This window comes from Eptatretus burgeri, chromosome 14 (assembly GCF_056783735.1).
Source record: "Eptatretus burgeri isolate ZD-2024b chromosome 14, Ebu_testis_v1, whole genome shotgun sequence".
Lineage (NCBI taxonomy): Eukaryota > Metazoa > Chordata > Myxini > Myxiniformes > Myxinidae > Eptatretus > Eptatretus burgeri.
In genome coordinates, this window is record NC_140974.1 from 75,796,786 (window position 1) to 75,821,785 (window position 25,000).

Below are 25,000 nucleotides of genomic sequence, written 5' to 3' on the forward strand. Positions count from 1 at the left end.
CTCCAGCCGATGAGTGAGATGAGCTGGGGGTCAGAGTTCGGCTTGTACCTGGTCATCGGAGGGAGGGTGTGCTCTGCGATGCAGCACCTGACAAAGGCCGTTGGTCCGATCCCCAGTCGCACGTGGGGGACTCTGCTTGTGGCGGAGTTCGGGTGGCGAATAATCGGGGTCCACGGAGGGAGGTCAGGGTCGCTCTGTCCTTACTTGTAGAGGGCCAGCAAAGACGTTCGCCGCCTCGATGGCCCTCTGCTCAACCCTCGTGACAGCAAAAACCACTTCGTACAGCAACGTAGACCTGTGACCATTCTTCGTAATCACCCCTCGTAATGTTACAAAACCCCTTTGTAACAGCAAAAACCATTCGTCCACAGAACTCCTCTTGCACTGAACTTCCCACTGAAGACGGTGTCGGTAATTTTTATGGACCTCCCTCAGCGGGGAGGGGCCTTGGTGAAACTGACATCACTGTTTGCCCTGATTGGACGGGGCTCCCATGGGTCCGCCCTTTCTGGGCAGAGTTTCAGCCATGCCGGAAACCCCCCCCCCACTCCATGAGTGCCCATACTCGTCAAAAAGAAGTTACAAAGTTTGTGGAAGCTGAGAAGGAACTGCCAGAGATTCTGCCTCGGACAGCAAGTTGCCGGTTAGGCGAGTGAAGCACATGTTCAGTGGTGTTTTCGGTTTGTTTGATGGTTTGTTGGATGGTTGGATTTAATAACTTAACTTAAAGAAATAGTAACGCACGTTTTTGATCCTCCCACGAGACAGAAGGAAGGGAAATCTGACTACACACATACTTAACGGAATAACTGACTTTTGGGACCTGAATGTTGAGTGCTCATGGTTTCTAGATCCGTAACACTACCCCCCCCCTTTTTATAGACTCGACCTTTTATAGAAGCTACCAATGCCGAATTACACCAAGTGATTCAGGAGGGTGATGGCTTGTGCTGGTTAGATTTTGGTCAAAATCGGTCAAAGGTCAAGATCACAGTGATGTCAAACATTCTATTTTTGATTGTTTGGTGCAGAATCATCGTAGAAACTTCTGGTTTGCGTCGCTACCTTCTCTGGAGACAGATTTTATTAGACAAGGTCAGAGGTCAAGTTGACGATTTCGTAAGTACCAGTCTATGACTGCTTGTTACTGAGGAAATCTAAAGATTTCGTAATTATTGATGACTTCCGTCCTCTGTTTGTGTGTTTGTTTGTTTGTGTGTGTTTGTGTGTTTGTTTGTAGGCACGATAACTCGAGAACGGAAGAAGCTACCAACGTCAAATTACACCACGTGATTCAGGAGGGTGATTACTAGCGCTGATTAGATTTTGATCAAAATCGGTCAAAGGTCAAGGTCACAGTGAGGTCAAACATAATTCTGTAAATTCATGTGGAGAAATCGAGTATTTTTGCTTCGCTCGACGTTACGAGTTCGTTTTAACTTCGATTTTAATTTTGTCTTCGGTTTTTGCGATCGCTTAGGACGCTTACAACTCGGTTGTCGAAATTCTAGTAAAAATCGGATGTTTTGGAGACGTTTTAAGATTGTATAAAAAATATTTCACTCGCCGGGTCACAGCTCGTCACGTGGTGCAGCGCGCTCGAGCAGCTGTGTCGTTGATCACGTAAAGGGTTTCCGTGTGCGTGGTGACGGTGTTTTCGATAAAGATGGTGTTTAAAAGTCATTTTTTTATCCCAATAAAGGTTATCGTCGCATGCCTGACTCGCTAAGCCGTCGGATTATGTAAAGATTGTTGGTGGATGGCCGAATATTACGGTTTTGTGACTGATAAAATAATATTAAATAATTGCGTGGAGAAATGGAGATTTTGGCTTCGGCCGACGTTATGATTTTTGATGGTTTGGTACAGAATCATCGTAGAAACTTCTGCTTTGCGTCACTACCTTCTCTCGAGACAGCTTTTATTAGACAAGCTCAGAGGTCAAGTTGACGATTTCGTAAGTACCAGTCTATGACTGCTTGTTTGATGGTTTGTTGGATGGTTGGATGGTTGTATTTAATAACCTAACTGAAAGAAATCGTAACGCATGTTTTTGATCCTCCCACGAGACAAAAGGAAGGGGAATCTGACTACACACATACTTAACGGAATAACTGACTTTTGGGACCTGAATGTTGTGTGCTTATGGTTTCCAGATCCGTAACAATATATGTATATATGTATATGTATATATGTATATGTATATGTGTATATATATATATATATATATATATATATATATATATATATATTGTTATGTTTGAGGGGGGGGGGGTATGCATTCAAAGGGTAATTAGGATGTTTAATTAGGTATGCCATGCTGTTCGAGTTTACCAGGATCTCGATGTAATAAGTAGTAATTCAGTGGTGATAAGTTGTCTAGTAAATGTTCATTTCTTCAAGGGGGAAATGATAAATGTCACGTAATTAGATAGGGACACGGGATAGGGTAAGTGTGTCTGCGTAAACCCCTTTTGGTATTCTCTGAAGACTGGCCGTGACGTCACAGGACAGTGCAGAGGATGGCTCCGCCCCGTGATCACGATTGGCGGAAGGCGATGGAGGTGGGCCAATAAACGGCTCGATTGGGAGTGACGAGGACGAAGGATAAAAAGGTTCTGTTCGGGGTCGAAAAGGAAGAAGAAGAAGATTACAACCAGAACGATCGTGTTTTTTTGGTGTGGAAGCTGTGGCGGCAGAGAGCGTCCTGGTTGCTGTGCTGAGTCGATCGTGCTCTTGATCTTGTCTTGGAGCCTTGCCGAGCCTCGTGCCTCGCTTTGGTTGGCTCTGGGGTTCTGCTGACTCGGAGTGCGGGGTCGGGCGGCGGGCGGACCTGCCTCCCTCTCCTGCTCGCGGCTTGGCGCCGGAGCTGGTTCCCTGGCGGCTGTGGGCGGACTTGGGCCAGGACCAGGAGGTCGACAGCACCACGGTTTCTCCTGCCCCCCTGACGAGAGCAAGGCCGGCTCGTCCGACGCCGATCCAGGGACAGTTGCGTCCACACCACGGTCGAGCCTGACCGCCAGAAATAGCTACGTGTGTGTGTGTGTGTGTGTGTGTGTGTGTGTGTGTGTGTGTGTGTGTGTGTGTGTGTGTGTGTGTGTGTGTGTGTGTGTGTGTGTGCTTGGCGCCTTAGAAGGTTTGAGATCTCTATATTCATTGGAATTGTCTGTGTTTTTCCCCACGCCCGATCCCACACCATCCTGTCGAATCGCCCCGGATCCCTCTTCTTGCCGAGTCTTGTTATTTCTGATAATAATAAAAACAAATAAACATCCTCAACTCAGTGAAAAGCGACTCGTGCCACCTTCCTCGTCCCGTTTGCGGTAGGGCGATTGAAACCGCCGTCTTTGGGTTATATAAAAATAAACCGCCTCCATCGTTTCGGCTCATTCTACGTTAGCGGGACTGTTCAAGTCCCGTGGACGTCACATTGGTGTCAGGGTGTTGGATGTTCGAACCCCTCTAAATTATATACCAGGATTAAAATCTCGCCACGAATTGGAATCTAAAATTACTACAGAAAAGCGCGCGAGCGCGGGAAAATTTTGGCGGGATTTTTCAAATTTAAATTAATTGGCGGCAAACGGGACTTCTGCACCATGGCGGATGTGCAGATGATTGAGGAGGAAGGCCACGTGTCTGGCAGCGAGTCGGGGGAAGAGGGGAGAGACGGGGGTAGGGTTGGAACCTCCCCCATTCCGAGCGTGGACCGTGCTTCATTGCCCGTAACGGGGCCGGCAGCGCCGGAAACCGGCGCGATGTCGATCCAGACAATGTTGGAACGTTTAATAGGGGACATGACGGTACAAATAGCAAATCAATTCGTGGCACAGAGGGCAGAAATGACAGATCAATTGGGGGTAATGGGGGTACAGTTGGGTGCACGGATTGATTTAATGAGGGATGAATTGGGGGAAAAGATGGAGAAAATGAAAACTGAGATGCAGGAGTGTGTGGATGTTAAATTGGGAGAAATACAAAGCAAATTCGAGGCTAGATTGGAGGAAACAAAGGTAGAAATTACATTGGAGGGGGAAAATATACGAAAAAAATTGGTAGATAAAATTGATGCAACGAACAGTCGGGTTGATAAAGTGGATGAAAGCCTGGAACGTCATCGTGCCTGTGTGGATGCTCGTATGCAGCTGCAAGTTGAAGAGTGGGGAGAGCTGAGGAAGCAAGGGATGAATTTGGCGGAGGAGGTAAAAGGATTGGAGGCACGTTTGGACGAACAAGATAAAATTATGAGCCAAGATGAAGTCTTGGATAAAGGCCTGGTAGAGCCGTCTTTTGTAAGTAGAGTGTCCGGGTTGGTTGGGGAGCAGCTACAAACTCGCGACGGAGCCTTGGAGGAGGTTGTGCGGGCCCAGAAGATCCTGCGGGAAGAGGTGAATCGGTCCATTCAACGTTTGGAACAGGAGGCAAAATTGACCCATGACACCCTCACCACAAAACATCTTTGGCCACAGTGGGCTCCGAAATTGGATACGCAGCCACAAGGGTGTTTGATCCCTGGGCTGGATTCGGACAAGGGAGAAACTGAGAAGCGGGCCACCGTAAAAGTGATCCCCCTGGTAAATTTTGACGGGTCAGGGAGCGTTGAAGCTTTTCTGACGCAATTTGAGTGCATTTACCGACTAAACGGGTGGAATGAGCAGGAACGTACAGGGAATTTGGTGGCAACGTTGCGGGGACCAGCCGCAGACGTGTTAAACGTGATCGCGGAGGGGATGTTGACCAGCTCCCACATTTGCGAGGCGTTGAGCCGTCGGTTTGTGTTCGCGGCAAACTGTGATCTGGTGCGGGCTCAGCTCCAGCACCGCAGATTAAAGCCGGGTGAGACAGTGCAGGAGCTGGCACAGGACATTTACCAATCAGTCAGGATCGCGTATCGGGACCTTACAGTGGAGGCGTGGGACAGACTGGCACTAGAGAAATTTTTAGCTGCTCTTCCGGACCCTGAGGTCCGAGCGCTAGTGGAGCTACAGGATCCACCCACCGTTCACCGAGCGGCTGAGTGCGCAGCTAGGCTGGCCTCGTGGAGGCGGCCGGGTCGGGTGCCCGAGAGGCCATCGGTGACGGTCCGACAGGCGGAGATCCAGGATCAAGGAGGGGGGCTGGGAGAAATTGGCATTACCCAAATGTTTCAGGAAATTTGCCGGAAACTGTCAAGTTTGATAAAGGGTAATCCGATAGTTAGTGCGCCAAAGCGGCGGGGTCCAGCCCAGCCAATAGAGCAATTCGATTATGGCCGAGGGGGTCCTGAACCGGAAGAGACATTTCATCGATACTTACGGGGGCCTTTTATGGGGAGTTGTTTCCGGTGCGGGCGAAGAGGACACATGCAACGATATTGCCGGTACCCGGCGATGGAGGGACCCTCCAATAGACTTTTAGACTCGGAGAGGGTGAATCCTCCTGCTGAACCGCCAGGTCTATCCGAGATGCCCTTTCATAGGTCGGGTCCGGAGATCACTGTCGGGGGTCGGGGAGACTAGATTGGGCTGAGCATATACGGCCATGCTCGGCTGCTGAGATTGTGGCGAAGTGCCCTCCTTTGGTGGAAAAAAAATGAATTGTGGGAAAATTGGCATGGGTTTGTAAGTTCTGCTGGGTTTTAGAGTGACAATCGGGACAGTGGGAAATTGGAAACAAAGCGGGCACGAGTGGCTGTCCAATGGCTGGTGCGTGGATCGGGTGAGAAGTGCTGTGTGAGTTGTTTTAAGTGAAGAAGTGAAATGTATGGTGCACACATTGTTTTTTTTATTGGGCATGGTGTGGTAACAGGGAAGGTCATGGTCGGTGAAGTGTTAGAAATGCAGGTGTCACATGTGAGGCCGATGGGGTGGGGGAGTCATGTGGGTTTTGTGGGTGGGGATGATGTGCTTGTCCACAGGGATTGCTGAAGTTCACGGTGAGCGGGAATTGCGACCCCCTTCAAGGAGATTCACCCCTGGTGGCTAATGGTGACAGTGTCTGGAGCCAACTGGGAGAGGGTCTGGTTGGGCGACCAAGGCGGGTAGGACCTTGGCGACCCAGGAAGGCCAGAGGAGCCAGTGAGACCCCTTCCAGAGTGTTGTACGGGATTAGAGCTGATGGCTACCAGGGGGGAGGGAATCAAAGGGAGCGGGGCGGAGAAGCGTCCGGGTTGGACTAAAGCTTACCTGTGGGCATGGTTGCACCTGAGATGCCCCCATCGTCTTGTGGTAACCCACCGCGCGGCCATGACGGGATTCAGCCTGCATGATTAAAATGAGGACCATGACCTAGAAATGTGATGATGACCATGGTGTGAGTGTTGTGAAGATGTGTGAGTCCCACTCGATCCCGCACAACTTGACATGTGCAGCAAGGGCATGATGTCCGCATAATTTTGGGGCAAGCAAATTTGAAAATTGGCTCCCCAGGTAACGCTGGGTCTATTAGCATCCACTGGGGGAGGCGGTCAAGTGTAAATATCCTGTGAATAGTGTCGTTGAGGCTTAGAGTAGGAATGTAAAGTATAAGTGTTGTGTTTTTGTGGAACCTTTTGTTTCCCCTCCCCAGATCACTGGAAAAGTGCTGGGTAAGAGCAATGATCTAGAAGATGGAGTGCAACTTCGCTCAGTGCTCTCATGTGATAAAATAAAATAAAATAATAAAAAAAAAAAAACGAATGATTGTTTAGGCGAGGATAAGGTCATAAGGGGGTAGTACATTAAGCAGGATAGGTAAGTTAGCTGCGACTCGCTGCCCATTGCCCCTCCTACTTTATTTCGTTAGGTTAATTAGATGTGAGTCAGTAAGTGTTAAGGCTGGTACGGTAGCGCCTGTGATATACCTTGCAGGAGCTGCGGTACCAGAGGAGGGGGCATTGTTACGTTTGAGGGGGGGGTATGCATTCAAAGGGTAATTAGGATGTTTAATTCGGTATGCCATGCTGTTCGAGTTTACCAGGATCTCGATGTAATAAGTAGTAATTCAGTGGTGATAAGTTGTCTAGTAAATGTTCATTTCTTCAAGGGGGAAATGATAAATGTCACGTAATTAGATAGGGACACGGGATAGCGTAAGTGTGTCTGCGTAAACCCCTTTTGGTATTCTCTGAAGACTGGCCGTGACGTCACAGGACAGTGCAGAGGATGGCTCCGCCCCGTGATCACGATTGGTGGAAGGCGATGGCGGTGGGCCAATAAACGGCTCGATTGGGAGTGACGAGGACGAAGGATAAAAAGGTTCTGTTCGGGGTCGAAAAGGAAGAAGAAGAAGATTACAACCAGAACGATCGTGTTTTTTTGGTGTGGAAGCTGTGGCGGCAGAGAGCGTCCTGGTTGCTGTGCTGAGTCGATCGTGCTCTTGATCGTGTCTTGGAGCCTTGCCGAGCCTCGTCCCTCGCTTTGGTTGGCTCTGGGGTTCTGCTGACTCGGAGTGCGGGGTCGGGCGGCGGGCGGACCTGCCTCCCTCTCCTGCTCGCGGCTTGGCGCCGGAGCTGGTTCCCTGGCGGTTGTGGGCGGACTTGGGCCAGGACCAGGAGGTCGACAGCACCACGGTTTCTCCTGCCCCCCTGACGAGAGCAAGGCCGGCTCGTCCGATGCTGATCCAGGGACAGTTGCGTCCACACCACGGTCCAGCCTGACCACCAGAAATGGCTACGTTTTGTGTGTGTGTGTGTGTGTGTGCTTGGCGCCTTTGAAAGTTTGAGATCTCTATATTCATTGGAATTGTCTGTGTTTTTCCCCACGCCCGATCCCACACCATCCCGTCGAATCGCCCCGGATCCCTCTTCTTGCCGAGTCTTGTTATTTCTGATAATAATAAAAACAAATAAACATCATCAACTCAGTGAAAAGCGACTCGTGCCACCTTCATCGTCCCGTTTGCGGTAGGGCGATTGAAACCGCCGTCTTTGGGTTATACAAAAATAAACCGCCTCCATCGTTTCGGCTCATTCTACGTTAGCGGGACTGTTCAAGTCCCGTGGACGTCACAATATGTATATGTATGTATGTATATATATATATATATATATATATATATATATATATATATATATATATATATATATATTTATATATATATATATATATATATATATATATATATATATATATATATATATATATATATATATATATATATATATATATATATATATATATATACATAAATGGAACTCAAGGCAGTCGATACAGATGACTCCAGCATCGCTGTGGCTTGGGAGAGCTTGCCTAATTCTGTTTCAGTTCACACTTGCACAAATATGAGATTTTCTGCAATTTTGAATCATCTCAATGTCGACTTGGTGCTTCCTCATTTTATATACTACAAGCGGGGTATTGCTCACACATTGTCAGCAATAACGAATTGTGCTTCCGCATTGTCCCAGGCCGCTAACCTGCATTAATTTTTTTCCTTTATTTATTTTTATTTATTTAAATTTTCATTTTTGGACGCTTTCAGGCGGTTCTGTGATTTTTCTCCTCCCCCTCCCCTCCCCCGGTGTATCTGCTTCAATGTCCACCAGCACGCAAAATTTCAGCTTTCTACGTCACACATTAGCTACCGATCTTTAATTAATATCAGTGGGTCAGTGAGTGGTGAGAGTGAGCTTTATCCGTATATTAGATGAAGAGGTCATCATCAATGTTGTCTATGTTTGCATTTTGTGGATTATTGTTTGGTTTGGTATTTGTTCTTTCTTTTGAAGAACCGATCATCACCAAGCTGTATGATTTTGTTTGAACTGAATGAATGTTCCTGAAAGCATATTTCGAATATATTGTCTTTCCCCATCATTCCTTGCCCCCCCTCCAATTGTGTTCATCTTGTGCAAGGTCATATTGATCCGGGGCTACCTGCAATGCATTTCTCGTGTATAACATTTGACTTGCTGGGTTTGGTGCTTCGTGTGCATCTTGTTTGTTGTTTTTGTTTGTTTGTTTTCCTCGACATCATGCATTTTTTTCAATCTAACAGCTGTCTGGTTTTATTTCACTTGGGTTCAAGTGTTGCTTATTTTCTATTTTTCATTTCGGCATCACCCGGTGTTTGGATAAAGGAATCAGCTGATGTTGCAGCCTCGGTCGTTGTCCGAGATTTATGGCTCCAAAGTTTAATATTACGATGAAGTGGCGAAAATTTGTTTGCAATCAATGCCTTGCCGATTGTGCACAAACACCCCTTGCTCCAGGGTGCTCTGGCCAAGATTCCCCAGCCTCAGTCCCTCCCACCCACCATGCTCTCATCCAGGCTCAGCTGCCTTGCTTCGTCCGGGCAGGCCCAGCTGGGCTCGGTTTTATTCTCGAAATGCTGGTCGATGCACCTTTTGATTTCCGGCTTGCACAGACGCGGCAGGCACATTCATTTTGTCAGATATTCCACCTGACTTGACAGATAGGAGAGATTTTTGTTCGGAATTATTTTTATTTATTTAAATCTTTTGTTTGCTTGATTTTCATCCGATGTTTTTGCATGACAATACTGGCACCATGAGGTTTGTGTTTTCCTGCCGGATTACATCGTCTGCCTTTTCCCGGTTTCATAAGGCAATGCAACTTTGGACATGTGTGACCGTGTTTGGTCATGTGTGACAAGCCCAGGTCATTGAGGTAAGGGCAAGACGTGATGCATGTCAGGTTGGTTGAAGAAGTCATGAATCGTTGTGAAGGGACTATCTTGTTCATCCGTGTCTTTGTCTCTGTATATTAACATGGCTTACAGCAGCCTTGCTCGGTGATGTACATCACTGAGTGCCAACCGTGTTTGTATATCGGTCAATCGTAAGCACATTACATGCTTCTGAGAAACACTTTTCCTCTATTTTGTTTTCTTGGGACGTTTTTTTTTTGGTCTTGCTGTATTTTATCCTTCCTCAGATTTTGTCAAGTTCACTCAAAGTTGAATTGAAAGCTCTGTCGTCGTTTGAAGGGAATAGTATGAGGGAAGGCAGGCATTTGGTGATGAAACGGTGTTGTGAAGGAAGGGTGCAGTAAATGTGGTAGAAGTGAGATGGGAGTTACAAACTTAGTAGATGTAAGGAAATGCGAATTTGAGAAGTGGATCGTACAAAGAAATGTTACGTGGAGGTGTATTCAAGGAGTGACGATAAGAACAGGAAAATGATGTGGGTTTGAAACCCAAACCTGCCTTGCACCTGGATCACAGCCTTGAAGTGGCACAGTTCACAGGTAAACACCGAAGGTATTATAAATGGCATCTTGTCAACCGTCACACTCTTTATCACAATCATCTTCCTTCTTCCTGCTCATATTTGAAGCATGTGATTGTATCAGAAAAGGTGACGTTGCAATTTTGAGAAATGTTTTTGTGTTTTTTTGATCAACACTGAACTGTATTTAAGGAGCTCGGTTTGTGCATTGAAATACAGGCACTTGAATGTGTTGTTACAAAGGGAAGAGATATTTGGGGAGAGAGAATGTATGTTTTGTGGGGTGGGTGGAGTGCAGCGTTTCACCAAGCAGATGGACACCGATTGATGACAATGGGACATGTGCTCCGTACAATGCGATAGCTAACGTGTGCTGGGACAGGTTTTTCCAGCTTCCACATGCACTGGTCACATCGGTTTTCCTTTTTTCTTTATTTCATGTCCCCTTTGAACCTGCCTTGGTCCTTCTCCAGATGATGTGAAAGTTGTACTGAATGGTGTTTGTTATGATTGCTTCGCCAACCCTAAGAGGCTGTCTGTCTGTCTGATTTTACCCGATTGGTTGAAAAAAAAACAACAAAAAAACCGAAAGTTTATAAAGGTGTGTCAGTCAGCCTTTCTTCATATCAAGGGAGAGAACTCATGGCTGAAAAGTTAGTTTTTCTTTGCTTCTCATGGTGGTTCAGCACATACACTAGCCTTGACAAAATGTAGTTACTATCTCTCTGCAATTGCACCATCTTCTTTTATTTTAATATGATATATATTTCCACTCTGAAAGCTCTCCAAATATTTCCACTTGTTTGTTCTCGTTTTTCCTGCCTTGCCTTTGGTGATGGATAAGGGTTATACTCTTGCATTGGTCAGGTCTTTCAGGTGGTATTGTTGTTTTTAATGTGCAAGTGTCTCACCTTGATGGAACTGTTGGTGAAAGGAGGGTTGGTTTGGCCTGTTTTGATACCGTATTCCCTTTTCAGCACTTAGCTCATGAAGCAGATTCAAACCTGCTGTCAAACCCGATACTACAACCTCTTGTCTTTATTACTTGCAAAATCGAAGATTTTTCAACTATATTGGTCAGTCGATTTTGTTATTCTGTCTGTTTATCAATCGCCTACAGGTCACAAATCTAAACCGATGGTCATGAAAGTTTACCAAGTTGTAGAGGTCGTCTCAACTGAGAAGCCTGTTGTTTTTGAGGTCAAAGGTCATCTTGAAGTCAAATTTCTAAAATCGTAATTTTTCATCCCATTGACTTGAGAATTATACAGCAATTTCATCGTGTATCACTGAATTGTGAATCAAGAGGTCAAATGTTAACTCAAGGTCAAACTTTTAAAATCATCACTTTCAATCTGAAAAACAATCAATTTTCATTCGATTGACCTGAGCTTTGATTAAGATTGTCAATTTTAATCTTCATGAAGTGGACAATTTGATGTATCCATGGCAACCTTTGGAGGGGGCTGTATTTTTGCAATTATCGTGTTCTGCACGACGTCTTTTTCTTGTTTGTACATTGTCTACTCATGTCCAGGTAATTTGTGCAGCTATATTCATTTCTCATTGTGTACAAAGGGCAATGTGAGGCAGAGCCTAGGCTTAACCCCCCCCTGCCCCCCCCTCCCAGTCATAATACAGGGTGTCCACAAAGTTTTGTTTCAGGTATTTTATTTTATTACAACCAAACCAGATATGACATTGTGGATACTCTGTATATGTGCACGCTCTGTTATGAGTTTAATATAATTTAGAATGTTATAAAAAAAAGTGAACAGAGTGAAGGAAATGAGCATGTCGTTGCAAAGATGAAGCTATTTACAAGGTTGTGTTGCAAAGAAAGTTGTTTGTGAAGTCGTGCACCTTATTGTGATGTCTTGTGCCATATGTTGAGATTCGCAAGATATCCGTTTTTGTCGGGTTTTCCGTGTGTGTGTGTGTGTGTGTGTGTGTGTGTGTGTGTGTGTGTGTGTGTGTGTGTGTGTGTGTGTGTGTCTGTCTCTGTCTGTCTGTCTGTCTGCAACGCGAGGCTCCACAGCACAAACCAGCAAACCAATTTTGATGAAACTTGGCGAACAGGTGCCATATGGGCTGGGAGTGTGCGCGTTTGAGTTTCGTTGCTAATCAACCACCCATTAAAATGCAGCGGCCGAAAACTGTGTTTTAAGAACCGAAACGGTAACTGACGTAGCGCGGCTTCTATGATAGGTAGCGACCGGACCAACTCCTGCCTTTTCCTTGCATCCCCATCTAGTTATCGCGACAGCATAACGTTCCTCTATCTCTCATAGTTTCCGAATGCGGAAAGGTGGTGAACCAGGGAATATGTTAAGTGACCTTGACCTCGGAAACCGTCGATGGCGGAACGTTCAAATTCGGTGTATGGATAGAGTTTAATAACTACTACAAAATTGAACCGCAGCATTTTTCCAGATTCGATCACCAAGGGTGTCGGGGCTGAAATATGCAAAATTCGAAAAAATACTTTTTCTCGACCTACGTTCACTATTTTCAATACTTGTCCTACAGTTTTGAATGTGGAGAAACGAGACTTCAGAATTAAACACTTCGAGATATTTAGAAAATTTTACTCGAGCCGATTTTTGATTTAGGTTTTATTTTTCAAATGGTTGTCCTGTGAGGAGTGTCAGTTGGCAAAATACGCAAAAGGAAAAATCTTGCCAGGCAGAGGAACAATTGTATGTGAACCAATACGTCTTGGCAATGAATCTTCGTCGGTGGATCGGTCAGAATGAAAAGCATCGTATTCAGCGCTTCGATCCTAGCGGATCCCCCGTTGCCTACCGGCTTGTATCACCTTCTTCTATTTTTATTTTGCTATTATGTTGATCCTTATGAAGGAGCTATATGACATGTATGATGTTTCCTCAGCATGATACAAGTTAACCCCCTTAAAAAGTCACTATATGTGAATGAAACTGCATTTACCTAATTTGACTGAGTATTGTGATCCAAGATATTTTGTTGCTTGCTTCTAAAGTTTTTTTTTTTTCTTTCCCTACACCCACCTACATTGTTCTTTTTCTCTATAGTTTCAGAATCGAATTCTGATCTCTCTCCACTATGCTTTGATCTTACCAGTCATCATGCCTGTGCAAGCTCCCCAATGGACAGAGTTCCTTTCATGCCCCATTTGTTGCCATGAATTTGACGAGGTCATTCGTCAACCCGTAAGCCTTGGCTGTGGCCACACGGCCTGCAAGACGTGCCTTGGAAAGCTCCATCGCAAGGCATGCCCCTTCGATCAGACCCCCATACTCACCGACATCGATGCTCTTCCTGTCAATTTCGCATTACTGCAGCTGCTTGGTGCACAGGTATGTTGTTGGCAGCAGTGAGTAAAAGTAAAATATGAATTGTTGTCATTCACTGCTCTTCACTCTTGCAATGCCGATCCCTCACTTTATTTTTCTGATTTGGGATGTTATGCAAAGATTTGTTGGGGAGAGAAATATACCCACAAATGGCGAAGTTCCTGTACGAGTGCAGACAATGATAATGAAACTTGAATTTCATCTTCACTGTAAGGCTGTAACCAAACTTATTGTTGCATCAGAGGTTCAGAGGGTCTTCGACCACCCTCCCCCCCTCTCTTTACCATAAATGGCTGAAACAATCTTTACTTTACACATGAAGCTGCTTGCAGACAGTGTTCGTGTGCCTGTTCATGGTCTAATAGTGGGACACACTTATAATTTAATATATACATTAAAGGAGCAGCATTTTTCTGTCTATCACGCTCCGTCATTATGTCTGGAACATCATTACTTTTTTACTTTCATGAAGTTCAGGCCTAACACATCGTCAAACCGGTCATATTCACAATCGCCATGCCCTACCTTTGCATAATTTGTTCACTGTGAAATGCAAAGCGATTATTAAAATGATCATCAAATATCGAAAGGATAGGCGTCACGGGCCTTCCAGTGATGCAATATACCTATAGGCTGATAATACTGTACTAACGTTCATTGTTGAAGTGGTGTATTATTTCAGAACCCACTTCTGATAACTGATGTTATCTTCCATGGTCATCAAGGACTTTTACCATTGAAGTTTCACAGGTCCAGCCATAACTAAATAGCCTAAGTTTCATAATATTATTGCTTTTGTCATAATATTATGAATAATAACAACGTAACATTGATAATAAATCGTACCTCAATGACGTATTAATACTGTACTAATGTTCACCATTAAAGCGGTGTATTATTTCAAAAAACACTTTTGGTAATGAATTAGTTTCATTCTTAAAGCGGTGTATTATTTCACAAACTACTTTTTGTAACAAATTAGTTTCATTATTATTAAACCGGTGTATTATTTCAAAAAACACTTTTGGTAACTAATTACGTTCATTATTATAAACTTACAGCTCGTGCAAAGCACAGCACGGACCCCGCGCGCTGCCGTGCGAATCCGACGCGGTCACCAAAACAGCTACGGCTGCTCCGTGCGGCAATGACGTCACTCCGCCAATTCCGAATAGCGATCGCTAGCAGGGAATTCCCCACGCGGTACGTGCGCTGTTTGTCCGGCATTCGTGCCGTGAGATTCCCGCCGATGACGTCACACGCGCACCGAGCCTGCAGCCGGCGCGCGTGTAAAATCCTGGAAACCCGGTCCGCGTGCTCCGCAAACAGAACACGCGATAAGCAGCACGAAATGTCCCGAACACACGTCCACGTGGGGATCCGCGTGTTCCAAATCTACCTAACACTCGCCATCTTAACCGTCCTCGTGACGTCCTTCTTCGATACGCGGGACGTTCCCGCACCGGCTTCCCTGTACTAAAACGCGCGCTAGGGCCATTCGCTACCTGCCGAAAGGGCCCCGCACACGACGTCCCGTGAAACCAGCGTGGTTCTCGAAACAGTTACAACCGGCCCATTCGGCTCGCTGTTCCCGTCCCTTGTCTGGACCCGTCTGTCCATTTCCACGCACGCCGTCTTACTCACCCACACCATTTCACTCACACTATGCGTACGTTTCAATACACTCGCTGCACTCACACCTTTAACCACACACACCCGGACAATTACACTGGGGATTCGCGATACCACAAGGAATCCCGGGGCCTCCATACCCCCCAAGCTCCGCGTGTACCCATTCACAGCACTCGCCCCCCGAACTCGCACGGAGCGACCGAACTCACCTCGTCGCGATCTGCTTCAAGGGGGCATATTCCCTCCCCTCGTTCCTGAAGGAGGCTATCCTGCTGCTCGCACCGGGTCACGACACATTCCGCCAGTTCACCTCCATTGTCCTCCACTACCTCCACGCTCGACGGAACAAGGCGCTGAGGCAAGCCTGTCCCGTGCGCGATTCCGAGCGGCTTAATCGCCGAGAACTGTTGGTCCAAATGTCCCCCTTTTACGGCAAACCAATGGCTTTCGAACTACCAACACACGAAATGCTCAGTCAATGAAAGAATCCACACGACGAGCTGAAAACATTTAACAATTGGGGTATTTATTAATGATAATGGGGAACTAGGGAAGCATGTAAGAGCAGAACTATACCAACTTTACGAAATGCAATGCAAACATTTACAGCACACAAAGCACTTAACAGTTTCCGACTTATTAGACGGGCCCACGTACGCGCGCGCGCGCGCGCACACACACACACACACACACACACACACACACACACACACACACACACACACACACACACACACACACACACACACACACACACCCAAGAAATGGTGGCTGAGGCATTTAATAACGGACTCCAGCTCGGAGGACAGGTGAGCTGAAACCCAGGACCTATCTCGAACCTCTCCACCTCGTGTGGTCTTCAAGCTGTTCGGACCCGGGCTCCAGCGAGAGTGAGCTGGATCCAATCGCCGTGAGCCGCAATCCTTCCTGAGCTCCAGCGAATCCTCCCGTGCTTCTCAACACGTGCTGGTGAGACGAGGCGCCGATGCTTCCCGTCGACGCGCCGCTTCCCCGCGGAACCACCTCCAAGATGAGGCCGATGAGTCGCACCAAGCCGGGAACCAAATGGAGAAGAAAGAGCTCCACGAACCAAGAAGAAGAAGCCACCACCAGCAGCTCGAGCCGAGCAACCGGCTCAACTCTCTTCCAAACAAAGCAGCTCTCCAAGAAGCCTACCGAGCCAAGCAGAAGCCGAAGCTCACTGAGCCAGCCGAAGCAAAAAGCTCTCCAAAAAGCCTCCAAAGCAGAAAGCTTACTAAAAGCCAAGCCAAAGCAGAAAGCCTTCAAAAAGCCTCCTCCTTAACCCAAGCCAAGCCAAAGCAGAAGCCGAAGCTCCACTGAAAGCCCAGCCCGAACAAAGCAGAGGGTCCCTTCTTTATTCTTATCGGCCCCCTCCCCCGCTCCCGGCGTCACTCATGCCCTCGTACTCCATCCCCCGCTCAACCACGGGTGGGAGGGAGTTGTTGACGTCATGAATCATGGGACGGGAGGGCTCTTCTTCCTCTTCGCAAAAGAGGGGGAGGGCGTCTTCCTTTGTGTTGTGATCGCTCACTAACTATTAAATTAAATCACGCAGCGCACTTAATCAATTTCTGCCCATTAATCAATGGAAGGTGAACTATCTAGGGAACAAGCACTTATCGACATAACTGACTAAAGGAACCTGAATGTTGTGTGCAATCGAATTCCCAAATTCTTAACAATATATATATATATATATATATATATATATATATATATATATATATATATATATATATATATATATATGTATATGTGTATATGTATATATGTATATATATATATATATATGTATATATGTATATATATATATATATATATATATATATATATATATATATATATATATATATATATATATATATATATATGTATATATGTATATATATATGTATATATGTATATATATATATATATATGTATATGTATATGTATATGTATATATATATATATATATATATATATATATATATATATATATATATATATATATATATATATATATATATATATATATATATATATATATATTATTACGGCTGTGGAAATTAGCAATACACCAGAAAGGTTCCTTAGATTAGCTATGCCGGTAAGTGAGTGTACAGATAGCTTTCTCCACCGTTGTTTACAGGGATTTCTTCGTGTTCACCGGGCTGCGACTCTTTGAGATGGGGTTTTTCTTTATCTATCGTTATTTTGAACCTACACGCAAACAACAACCACCACCATCTTCGCCACTACCCCTGCTTCCGAATGCCATCCTTCACGGTCCACGCTACGACGGTTTCCGCGTCGGGAACCGTCCGAGAACATGGGCAGGATTGACAGAACAAAAGCTCTCGCGGAGCCTGTGGGTTTTTTCCCGCCGAATTTTCCCTCGCTTGATTCTTCCGCCTGAATCCTTCGAGGCTGGTGTGACGGAAAGGGGTGGGGCAGCTCGCTCCCGATTGGATGATGCGCGGTGTGATGCGGCCGGAAGTGAGGGACGCCCCTTTGTGGGAACCTTCTCGAAGGGAGGTGGAGCCAGAAGTGGGGTTGGGCGAAGGGCGGAGCCCCGACCTATAAAGGGCGGACGTACATGAGGCTCGCCTCTCGCTCTCGTTCTTGGTCTCGTGGCGCTGGTCACCCCTTGGGGCTTCGCTCTGCCTCTCGCTTGGTTCATGCTCTCGGTTGTGGACTTTTCTTCTCCTCGCTTGGTTCCTGCGCTTGTGGTCCTGTGAGCGGCCAGTTGGTGGAGATGCGGACGGAAGGCGCAGCAGAGCCGGCTGTGTGGTGGACCAGCGCGTCCGGATGAGGGGTGCCGGAGAGGGTTCGCCGGCCGCGTGGGATGCCGGAACCAGGCGCGACCACGCTTACGGTCGTGGGAGAGGGACTCGACGACCACTAATGGGGGGGGGGGGGCAGGTAACCTGCTACGGTCTCGTGGGCTCATTCGGTCATCCACGGCCCACGGCCATAAAGCTCTACGGACCCCATCTACCCCCTTTCCTATGAGGGGGTCTTTCCTTTTGTTTTGTATGACTGCAGTGGTGCCTGTCCCTGTAAGTAGAATCTGCTAAGTAACTGTGCAGGTAATTAAGTTATAGTCGGTCGTATTGCTCTTGTTTCTTGCTTGTACATTGCATGACTGCCTTGGCTGTATATATGTGCGCTTTATAATAAATGTACTTGTGTGAAATGTACCCCGTTCGTCGTGTCCTATTTCCCTTTTGAAAAGCCATCTTGCATCGTGGAATGAGTAGTGGGTTTTGAACGCCCGATAAAGAGAATCGGATCCGTCGAGGTCGGCGATAACAACGCTCGGTTATCGTTTCAAAACGGAACGGACCGCTTAAGAGGTCCATGTCCCAAGCCGACCTGCGGCGCGGTGCAGCCCTTCGGTAGGTTACCCGCGCTGGTATTTAGGTATATCGACATTCGGCGATTCACTCTAGTTCGCACGGGTAGAATGCAGACTGGGCTGTGGTGAGGTTAAACCCCCACCCTTGACTCGTTCCTGGCGATAGTTCCAGGAGGGTCACGACTGAATTGTCTGTCCGGTGGGCGACACGGCTGTCATTAGAGGAACGCGGCCGATCGCACGCCGGCGGGCGCGAATTCGCAACATTGGTGTCAGGAGTGGGATTCAAATCCACCCCGTTTCCAACTAAATTAACGGGAATCGGACCAGGGGACCAGGGTTGAAACCCCCCCCCCCCCCCCCGTTCCCATTAAATTTCCAGCGAGTTAAATTAAATTCCACAAAGTAAGATGGCTTTTCAAGGCGAACGGGTGCCGGAGGTATTAGAAACTAATGAGGAAATGGTAGAATCCATGGTCCAGGACGAGAACCCCGAGCAGGAAATGCTAATTGTACAGGAGCAATTTCCCCACAACCAAACCAAGAACCCAAAATGGGCACGACAGCGGCGGAGGCCGCGGTGTATGACACCTCCCCTCCCCTCCTCCGCCAAAACCCCCCGATCCTTGCCGAATTGGCTCAGCCGAGTGCACTCGACATGATTTTGCAGGCAATAAACGAAATGAAAACAAATGTGCAGGAAATGAAAAAGGAAATGAAAACAAATGCGCAGGGAATGAAAAACGAAATGAAAAGCATGAACGAAAAGATGGATACAAACACAAATAAAATAAAGAATGGAATGAAAGAAGAAATAAGAAATGCGGGGTGAAATGCAGCGAGTGGGGCAATGTCTGCAGGCAGGCATAATGGCGACGCCACATGCTGGGGCGAATGAGCCGAGAGGGAGTGCAACGGCTGTCAGGCCCGCAATGGAGGCGGGAATGGACCAAATAATACGGGAGACGTGTTGGGCGAGAGTCGTGACAGAGGAAGTGACAGTGACACAGAGGAAAAAATAAACGGGGAGACCGAAACGTGCAAGACGAGACATGAGGTAACGAAGGGAATAGAAAAATTAAAAGAAAGCCAGGAGGAGACAAAGGAGGGATTGAAGGTCGTAACGGTGGAGTGTGTGAAAAGACTTCAAGACATGATGAAGAGAGTTGATAAGCTGGGACTGGAGGTAAAACCGGAGACAGAGGAACTGGGAAGACGGGTAGAAAACCACAAGGGCAAGACGGGAAGAACAGTTAGAAGCTAAAGCAAGGTTGGAGTGTGCGGAGATGAGAAAAGAATTAGAAGAGAAAGCTTCTGAGTTCCAGAAATACCAAAACAAAGAGATGGAATTACAAAACGAGTTGAGGATGGTGAGAGAAGAAAGAACGACAGCAGAGAATGAAACGTTAAGGAACCACACTGTACAGATTGAACAGCTGGAAGCGAAGGCCAGATTAAAGAATGAGGAACAAGAAAGAGTACTGAAAGAACAAAGATTGAGACAGGAGAAAGATATCAGGAAATTGAAGAAAATAACGAGATTGCAGAATGAGGAACAAGAAAGACAGTGGAATAAAAGACACAAAGAAGAACGAATGAAGCTGGGAAGAAGGAATCGGACAATTGAGGGAGACAACGAGATTGGAGAGGGAAGAACGAGAGGAACAATGGGATAGAAAACAAAAAGAACATGAATTTGAAGTTGACCAATTGAAAGAAAAGGCGAGGCTGGAGTGCGAGGAGATAGACAAAGAACAGCGAATGAAACACAAAATGGAGATGAACCAAATGAAGAAAACCACAAAACTAGAGAAGGAAAGACAGAAGAGGAAACAAGGAAGAGTAGTGAGAGAACAGCAAATGAAACACAAAATGGAGATTAACCAAATGAAGCAAACAACGAAACTGGAGAAGGAAGGACAGGAGAGGAAACAAGGAAGAGTAGTGAGAGAACAGCGAATGAAACACAGGAAGGAAATGAGCCAATTGAAAGAAACGATGAGATTGGAAAATGAAGAGCAGGAGAAACTGTTGGGGTAGAAAACAAGAACAATGTGAGTTGGAAATTGAAAAACTAAAACGGGGAGCAAGATTGGAGTCCATGGAGATGGAAAAACTCCGGAGGGAGAACGAATAACTCAGGAAGTTCCGAGAGGAGGAACGACTCAGAAGGAGCCAGGAAGTAGAACAACGCAATAAGGTGGGATGTGTTACAGCACCACAAGGAGCAATGTCGGTGGTGCAGGACTTGATCGACACCACTCGTCGGACGAAGGAACAATTAGGACCAACCCTAATAAAGGAGACACAAATAAAAATGGAGAAGAGGGAAGTAACAAAGACAAAGAAGGAAATGAAAGTATTGCCAGAGACACGGGAGATAGAGAGTGAATTGGACGGGGTTAGTGACGAACACACACACATTGAGGTAGTGGAGGACAATGAGGGGGATCTGGCGGACTGCCTCGGGACCCGGTGCGAGCAGCTGGATGGCCTCCTTCGGGAACAGAGGGAGACACTATTCTCCCTCGAAGCTGATCACGACCAGGTGGGTTCGGTTGTGCCAGGCGGAGTCGAGGGGTCGACTGCTGCGAATGGGTGCACGAGGAGCTTGGGGGGTATAGAGGCCCCGGGAACCCTTCTCAGGACACGAATCCCCAGTGTGGTTGTGCAGGTGTGTGTGTGTTTGCGAGTGTGCGGAGATGCGTGCTTTCCAGCACGCATGGTGTGAGTGAGACCCCCTGTGCAAGTGAAAGGTTGGGTGTGAGTGAGAGGGTCCGTGTGAGAGAGACAGTGTGTGTAAGAGAGCGGTATGTAAAGGAGATGTAGGTCGGCATGCGTGAGCATGCAGCCGCGTCTCCCGGGGTGAGTGTAATGGAGTGGTGTATGAGCGTTGTAACACGCAGGTGTGCGTGGGTTAAATGGAGACGACAACGGTGACAGAGGAATGAGGTCCGAGTAGCGGCCGTAGCTGTTTCGGGGACCGCGCCGGGTTCACCCAGCAGCGAGCGCGAGGTCCGTGCTGTGCAACACACGAGACCGCCACGTGCTCGCTTGCGGGAGTGAAGCCCGGTCCGGAAATGCCAGCGGTGGATGTTGCCGATCCCGTGACGGACAAAGTTTAGGCAGGTAAACGGATTTGGACCGGACGGGTTCTCCACGCGAGCTTGTGTGTGAAGCTCCAATGGGCAGAGCACATGTGTTCGCGTGTGGAACCCCTCGAAGCGCGAGGGTTGTGTTTTTTTTTTATGTGCCGGGTGACGTCATGGCTGCGTGTCCGGTTGGAATCCGGCAGGAGGGTGAATCCCTGCCGGATGGTACCTTCCAAGAGGGACGAGGGACGCGAACAGCTGCCATGACGTCATGCCACAGGTGTGCAGCTGTGAATTGCCGCGCTGATGCGCGAGCTGCGAGTTGCCGCGCTGGTGCTGCGCGTAATTGAAAAAAAAAAAAAGCAAGCCTCACTTTCGGGTGAACAGGATTCCCTGGGCAAGGGGTGGAAGACCCCTTTGGCTGGGCACAGGAAGGACACTAGTTAGGGGGAAGGGTTAGCTGAGCTACACCGGCTTCAAGGGGCAGGGGTAAGCCCTCATGGGGCCCGTGGAATGGATTAGGTAGAGGGATTTAGATGAGATTTAGGTTGGCAAATAAAATGATTAATTGAGGATTTTGAGGACAGTGACAGACTGTGGATGTGTAACGGGGACATAGCTTAGCTACGTAGTGTTAAAAGTAACGTGCTGTAGTTTCAGGGATGACGTGGGAGCACGAGTTAGGGGAAGTAGTGAGCAGGATGGCAGGATTCAGCGGTGTGTGTGTGTTGAAGAGTTGGTGAGTTGTGTGGAGACGTGTTGAGTGAGTGAGGCCAGCGGGTCTGTGTGAATGGAGCGAATGTGGAATGCATGGTGCGATGAGTGATTGGGGGGGAGGAGTGACTCCTGCCCAAGGGACCCCAGGGTCAGTGTAGAGTGAGTTAGTCAAATTGACAAAATGGAGGTTGTTTTGTTGTTGGTGGGAATGTAGGCTCGAACCCATTTTGGAGGGGTGCAGGAGCCCTGTTGACGGGCTGGGAGCATGGCTGCGAAAGGTGAGTATCGCTGAGTGGGTACCCCAGGCACCGGGCTAGTTGGCCGTGGTAGGCCAAGGGCCCATGGGGGGCCGGGATAGCATAGTGAGCACGGGTGCACCCGCATGATGCGGGGGCCCGGGGCGCCGTTAGTCGCGTGGGCAGTGCATTGGGCACGGGCACCCAGGGAAAGGGCCCGGGGCACCAGCTTGCCACGTCACGTGAGCGTTTCAGGGGAGTCGCCAGGGAGGGCACTCCCCGGTGTTTAGGGAGGTGGTAGGCTCGGAGGCAGTGTAGTGCCCGGAGGTGCCATCGTCGGAGAATCGGCAGAGGGTCGTGCCTGCCAAGGGAGCCACACGTCCCAGCCGTAAGACCGTGTGAGTGCACTGGGAGAAAATTGGGGGGCAAGGCCCAAAATTGTGAGGACACCAACACAGGCGACGGGAATCTTGGTTGCTAGAACCGATAGGTTAAGCGAGAGGTGCTTGTTGAAAGCCCTGGGGTAGTTTAAAGGTTAATGGTTAGGGTAGATTAGGAAGTGAACCCTTCCGCACCATCCATCCCTTCGCTCTCATTGTGGGCCGCTGGACCCACTTTGGGTTAAAGATCGCTGAAGTCTGGGGATGCCATCCTGAGGCTTCGTTGGGCCTTGACACAGGACGCTAGCTCTCCCTTATTCCCCTCTGGGAAGGGAACATAGGGGTTGGGAGTAGGCTAGGTGACAGGATAGGTTAGCTGAACAGAGACAGTAAAGGGGGTTAGAGGACGAAATTATAGTGGGGTTGTGTAAAAAAAAAAATAAAAACAACCAAAAAATAACTTGGGGCGAAATTGGGTTTTTACAAATGAAGGGAGTGGGTATAGACAGTGACAGCAAAGGCGATAGGTGGGAGGGAGACAAGAAGGTAGGTCTGAGCCCTCCTTTCGAGTGGCCAGCACCAACGCACTCCCTCCACCAACCTGCACTGCACAGTGAGAGGCCGGCCAACTTCGTCTGTGGCTGTGCTTCAAGGCCTGTGCCGGTCGGATCGTCTGCCGGCTGTGTTTGCCTGCAACGGCCTTGTTCTGCAGGCTGTGTTTGCCTGCTGCCTTTGCCATGCCATGCCCACTGCCCACATCATCAGTTTGCCCCCGTTCAATTTTGCTTTGCCCCCCCCCCCCTGTTCATTTCCATGTGCACCAGGATCCTCGTCGCAAGTTGTACGGACTGTCCTGTTGGCAGCTACAACTTGGGCCTGCAGTGGCGGCCCGTGCGCCGGTTCACCGTTGACTTTTGTTTTGCTCTCTTTGCAGAGTCCATTGATCCTGGGCCATGGTTTAGTGTAAAATTTGAAAGTTAAGGTTAAGTTGCACTGTAAATATGAGTGCGCCCCCCGGCATGTATGTCTTAGCGCCGGAAATTTTATTTAAGTCGTCCGTGTGAGTGGGTTTGTTTATTTAGTTACTCAGGCCTCAGGTTATTTATTTTGGGGACACGAATACCATGAATGTCGCACTCAGGGATCCGAAGGTAAAACGTTCTAGGGGAGAACGACACATGATGGCACACAAGAATTTGACGACTTGGGACGAGTCTGTAAAAAGGGGAGGGGGTAGTGTTACGGCTCTGGAAATTCGCATTACACCATAAAGGGCCCTCCGGTGAGATGTCTCTGTAAGTACTTGTGTAGTTAGCCCAAACCCGTTGTATAGAGGGATTTATGTGATTCATCCGGGCTACGCCGCTTTGAGTTAGCCATTTTTTCTTTTCTGTCGTTATTTTGAACCAACGCCGTCTCAACCGCCATCACACAACAACCACCTTAACCACCATGCCAGCCATCGTCACCAATTACAACCACCACGCTCCAACCCACAGACAACAACCACAACGCCAACCCTCACCACAGAAGACCCTCCACCACCTTCGCCTTTACCTTCACGAATTCATCCCACTTCATCACTTCCACGGCCATTCCCGCACCACCTCTGAACACTGAACGTCGGGCTGTCTCGGGCCCGTTCGGCGATTGGTGCCAAACACACCGAGCCGCAAGCGTGAATGGCGGCCTTTCCGAGGGGAAAATTCGGATCAGAAACGCTTCACGTCCACTTCTCCTCCGTCCAATTGACGAGCGCGGGGCGGTTTGGCCCCGCCTCCAAGCGTGTGTATGCGAAGTCGGTATATGCAAATTTTAGGATCAGGAGAGGTTCACGCCCATTTTTGCCGGACCAATGGCTGACCGGGGGGGGGGGCGGCGTGGCCCCGCCTCCAATCGCGTTCTGATCCTAAAATTTGCATCTTGGCTGCTCCTGCTGCCTATAAAAAGGCGAGCGCAAGGTGAATTAAAGAAAGTTGGGTTTTGGAGTTGCTTGAAGAGTGTTGTCGAGAAGAGAATTGGGTTTTGGAGTTGCTTGAAGAGTGTTGTCGAGAAGAGAGTTGGGTTTTGGAGTTGCTTGGAGAATGTCGTCGAGAGGTT

General features: G+C 47.8%; 1 protein-coding gene across 7 annotated transcripts in view; it reads left to right on the forward strand.

Annotated features, from left to right (window-relative positions):
• Positions 1–25,000, forward strand: part of LOC147013648 (roquin-1-like) — a 176,870-nt gene that overhangs the window by 23,530 nt on the left and 128,340 nt on the right. For 5 of the 7 annotated variants that reach the window (XR_015051404.1, XM_085855720.1, XM_085855723.1 and 2 more), the window contains exon 2: positions 13,201–13,485. Coding sequence is in view for 6 of the 7 variants with exons in the window: in XM_085855720.1 (XP_085711846.1) it covers positions 13,255–13,485 (231 nt within the window). In the remaining variant the exon portion in view is untranslated. Of the gene's footprint in view, positions 1–1,869; positions 1,958–9,236; positions 9,588–13,200; positions 13,486–25,000 lie in introns of those variants that run through there. The other 2 variants (XM_085855722.1, XM_085855721.1) reach the window with 2 other exon arrangements.